This window comes from Hypanus sabinus, chromosome 14 (assembly GCF_030144855.1).
Source record: "Hypanus sabinus isolate sHypSab1 chromosome 14, sHypSab1.hap1, whole genome shotgun sequence".
NCBI classification, from domain to species: Eukaryota; Metazoa; Chordata; class Chondrichthyes; order Myliobatiformes; family Dasyatidae; genus Hypanus; species Hypanus sabinus.
Window position 1 is genome coordinate 69,410,357 of NC_082719.1, and position 4,713 is coordinate 69,415,069.

The 4,713-nt window shown below is 43.9% G+C and overlaps 1 protein-coding gene across 1 annotated transcript; it reads left to right on the top strand.

Moving 5' to 3' along the window:
- The first annotated feature begins 208 nt into the window (after positions 1-208).
- Positions 209-4,400, top strand: LOC132404488 (cyclin-O). Its single transcript, XM_059988644.1, has 3 exons — positions 209-758; positions 1,822-2,007; positions 3,924-4,400. Exons 1-3 carry the CDS (start codon positions 336-338, stop codon positions 4,398-4,400), a joined length of 1,086 nt encoding a protein of 361 aa, XP_059844627.1. The 5' UTR covers positions 209-335.
- The last annotated feature ends 313 nt before the right edge of the window (positions 4,401-4,713 follow it).

A 4,713-nucleotide genomic window follows, 5' to 3' on the forward strand; every position in this document is an offset into this window, starting at 1 on the left:
AAACTGTCGGAACTCCTGCAGGAATCAGCGGGCAGACCAACCCGGCTGAAATTGGCAATTCAGCGCGTTGCCGTGCAACAGGTGGGCGCGTGCAGTGGATATTGGAGTATATTGCCAAACTGAATTGAAGGGAAGGGGGATGGGTGCGGAATTAGCATTGAGCGGTCATTTGACCGGGAAAACTGGAACCCTGCTGGAGTTGGGTAATATTGGTGGGGAAAAAAATCTGCCAACGTTTCAATTAGCTGGACCAATAACGCGAGGCTGAGCTGGCGAGAAGCGCATGTGAGATTCAAAATGAAACCTGCGCTCTACAACTTGTCAGCACAACGCTGATGGTTGCAAACGACGCTATGAGCGAAGGGCTTTCTCTGCAGCCAGTGCGGAGTCAGTTCAGCCCGACTAAAGGAAAGCGCCAGACCCGGGTGAATGACGATGTTACACCTGAAGAGAGGGCTGAGACATTCCCTGACTGTGCAAGAGCCCCGATTAAAAGACCCAAATATCCAAGATACAGGAAGCAGTGTAGCGTTTCCAGTGGATGTGATAGTGGCATTTGTACTGACGAGTCACCTTGTTCGAGCCCTTCTGATACAGCGAGCGGTAGCCCCACAATTCGAAGTAGCTGCTCCTTTGATGGGCTCGCCACTCAGCTTGATTGGCAGATTTTCAGAGAACATGGGGAGGATTATTACAAGTTTAAACGAGAATCCGAGAAGAAATTCCATCCCCGGAACTGTTTGGCTCGGCAGCCTCAGGTAAGACTGCAATCTATGGAAATGTAATGCATTAAAACCCTAAAAATAAATTATTTTACATATCAGATTTGATTGTTTAATATAACAACTATGAAACTAGCATTTGAAAACTTTAATAGTTGGTCTGCTTGCGCAGAAATGGAAGCCTACTTTCACACGTGGCCAACGTCTAGAAACGTTACAGAGTGGTTAGATATGCAATGCCTGATAATCCCAATATATTGAATCAGATCGCTTGGCCACTAATAGTGGCCCATCGTCTCGGTGTAGGTCTATTATTGTCACGTGTACCGAGATAGTGTTTGCAAGTTATCCCGCCAGATCGTGCCATATAAAATTACATCGAGCTAGTAAAAGAAAACAGAATGCAGAATAGGACATTGCAGTTATAGAGAAAGTGTAAGCACATCGACGAGAAAGCTTGATTAAGAGTTCAACTTTTAGCATATGGGAGGTCCGTTCAAGCGTCTGACGATAATGGGATAGAAGCTGTCCTTTAATCTGGTGGTTCATGCTGTCAAACTTCGACTGCCCGACCAGAGAAGAAAAAAAACTGAAGTGGGACGTGTCCTTGATTATGTCAGCTGCTTTCCAGAATCGCCTCTGGACGTCACCTTACCGCGCTGTACTTTAAACTCTTCAGAATCGGCACGTGAAATTTGTTAACGTAGTAGCAGTTCAATGCAGTACATAATCTAGCGGACAGAAAAAAATAAATAACAAAACATGATAAACAAGTAAATCAAAATAGATTATTTTTAAATGATCAAAAACAGAAATACTGTACATTTTTGTTTAAAAGTAAGGTAGTGTCCAAGGGTCCATTTGGGAATCGGATGGCAGAGGGGAAGAAGCTGTTCCTGAATCACTGAGTGTGTGCCTTCAGGCTTCTGTACCTCCTACCTGATGGTAACAGTGAGAGAAGTGCAGACATAGCTCAAGTATGATAGGACAGACTCGGAGTTCACACTCGGAGCGCTGGGCAGCTTCCGCAATGGGAAGAGAAACAGAAAAATGACATTATGCTTTGCCGAGTATGTTACGATTTAATCTTTCCTGACAGGTAACTGCAGATGACCGGTGTAAACTCGTTAGCTGGCTGATTCCAGTTCACAGATACTTTAACTTTTCTTTTGAATCGCTGTGCCTCGCTGTAAACATAATGGATCGTTTCCTTCAAACAACACCCGTGGCTTCAGATTGTTTCCAACTCGTTGGAGTAACCTCGCTGCTTCTTGCGTGTAAACAAGTGAGTAAGAAAGCACTGAATGGGCAATAAACCCAACCACTTCCCCTGCAACACATTCTCACGTACAGTATAAAACACGCTGCGATGGAGCGGAGACTGTAGCGGGTTACAGGAACAAAAAAAAGGCGCATTGCTTTCCGAGGTGCTTTGGCTAATTTGAATATTGGTTGTAACTATATTAATGTTGAACAATGTGAGTGATGTTACTAGACTGAAGGTATAGTTTAGTATTCCCACAAAACAAAAGGCCATCCAATAGAATCGGCACTGATTCGATATGCCAATGATTTCTTTTTTGCAGCCGTTTCTCGTTAACCTTGATTCTTATCACCGACTGTAAATGGTCTTCCTCGGCCTTAAATGTACCCAAAAAATTCGCGCATTGGTCTCTGTAACAGGCTTTCCAAGGACTCAGAGAGAAGCAATTCTTCCTCTACTTAGTCTTAAGTGGACATAGATCTGAACCCTATTAGATCACAATGACATTCCCTCACCTGTACTGAAGACACTGACTCATACCAGTTCAAGACTGATTCGGCATTGATATGCAAATCTATACAATCAGCAGTTCACTGGGTCATGTGGAGGAGGGGAGAGAACAAGAAGCCCCCCCCCCCCGCCCCGCCGGAAGAGGTGTGGCCCCATTGAACGGAATTTTCATTGCAGCAAAAAGTGGAAGAATCTCGCAGTTCGGGTAACATCCGAGGAAAGAAGTGGACAGAGGACGATTTGAGTCGAGACCCTTTATAGACTGAAAGATGGAGAGAAGGGGGAAGGGGTGGAATAGCAATGGATCCTGATGAGGTGACATGATTGGCAGATGGAGGGAGGAGTGAAGGGTGGAAACAGGGAGGTGATAGGTGGAGGCAACAAAGGACGAGTGTCTCCACTTTATTGGATTCCAATCAGGAGTGGAACTTCAGGGTTTTATTGTCTAATGCAAAACACGAGCATTGCCAAGAGGTGAGATCAACTACCTAATTACAGGTAAACAATCCGAACAGGACGTAATCAGCTTTCGGTAGCGCCAAGACAAGTAATCCACCATTGGAGCGAGCTATCAATTGTGAGGAGTTAGACGTTTTTCACTTCTCAAGAACAAGTGCCGATTTAAAAAGGATCCCAGATAGCTGTAATTAGAAACTGATGTCAAAATGTATTTCATATTTACCATAACTCACTACGAGCGTTGAAAATCGACCATTTACTTTTTAATTCCGTGTAAGTTATTCAATAATCCTGCTTTCTCAGCAACAAGCTGTACTTGGCCTGAGTGGAGATGAAAGTATCTGTTCAGTGTAATTTTTATGCATGCACACGGTCACCATAAGGATGTTGCGCCGCCAGTTACTTCATAAGTAGAATCAGTGTTGCTTAATAAACAAATAGAAGAGCTGTTTGGAGAAAGGAAGCATATAAATAATAAGATCAATTTACTTTAAGTAAAATCCCTGTAGGTGATATTGATTGAGAAAATAATTATCAACGCGTGAGATGACCTTGCAAATCAAAACTGCCGACGCTGGGAGTCCTAATCATGGGTAAATATCTCTGGTCTGTTTCAATGTAGACCAGAGTTCAACTTGATACCATTGGGCAAAAAAAGACAAACTTTGATCGAATGTATTATGAGTCTTGGAACGCTTTGCTACAGAAACATATGGAAACACTATTTGGGTATACTTAAGGCTGAGAAAGACCGATTTTCAGTCGGCGATAGAATCAAGGCTATGGGGAAAGTGTAGCAAAAAAGAACTTCTGGAATTTCGGACCAAGACTCAGGACTAAGCTCCTATGTGAATAAAATTCACCGGAATCCATAACATTCTGACTTAGATAACTGGAGCTAACGGACACTCGTAGTGAACGGTCAGTCCACATCTCGTCACTTACTTCTATGTGTTCCCTTCCCACAGGTTGAAGTTTACCCCCCTAAGATCAAGCAGCTGCTGTCTCTGTGCTGTGATGCTTTTTCTCGGGAGCAGCTGTGCAACTTGGAGTGCATCATCTTGCTCAGGCTCAACTTCGAGCTGACCGCACCTAGCGTGGACTTCTTCTTGGAGTATTTCACAAAGAAAACCCTGCAGCGCCAACCGCTAGACAGCAGGGTTGTCAGGACTGCCAGGCTGGCCAGGCGCCTCGTCGAGATCAGTTTGGCCGATTACTCTTTCAACGGGTATCCGCCCTCCCTGCTGGCTATCTCTGCCTTCAGCCTGGCCGATCGGATGTTACATCCCGGCGAAGGGATCGACCTGGAGTTCAGCGGTTACCCGCCCAAAGTGCTGGAAGACTGTGTGGAGACACTGGAGTTACTGGTGGCTTTGAACAAGGAGTCACTGGCATGCTTGCAGAATCCTGAACCGACAAATAATCGATTCAACACTGAATTATGAAGTGCTATCACTCTTGTTTTCTCAAGAGAATCACATCTTGTTTGTTGAATGAAATTACATCGAATTAAAACGTATGACACAAAACCTTGAATTGTGTGTACTAGTTTACATTTGTGAAGGATAGTTCTCAGACTTCTGCAAGATGAAACTGTTTACTACTTGTAGAATGGGATAATACCGGCGTGTATGGACAATCAGAGATGACTGTAAGCTGTAAACGTGATTACAATAATCTGGAGCTATTGAAACCACATTCACTTAATGCGCTGATATTTGCTGTAGAATGGTGCAATTGTAACCTGTAAATACTATA

Excerpts from the sequence above, each read along its gene's own strand:
- LOC132404488 (XM_059988644.1), top strand. The coding sequence starts at position 336 with ATGGTTGCAAACGACGCTATGAGCGAAGGGCTTTCTCTGCAGCCAGTG. Across the intron at positions 759-1,821 it reads GTTTGGCTCGGCAGCCTCAG|GTAACTGCAGATGACCGGTG; the intron begins GTAAGACTGCAA and ends CTTTCCTGACAG. Across the intron at positions 2,008-3,923 it reads TGCTTCTTGCGTGTAAACAA|GTTGAAGTTTACCCCCCTAA; the intron begins GTGAGTAAGAAA and ends CCCTTCCCACAG.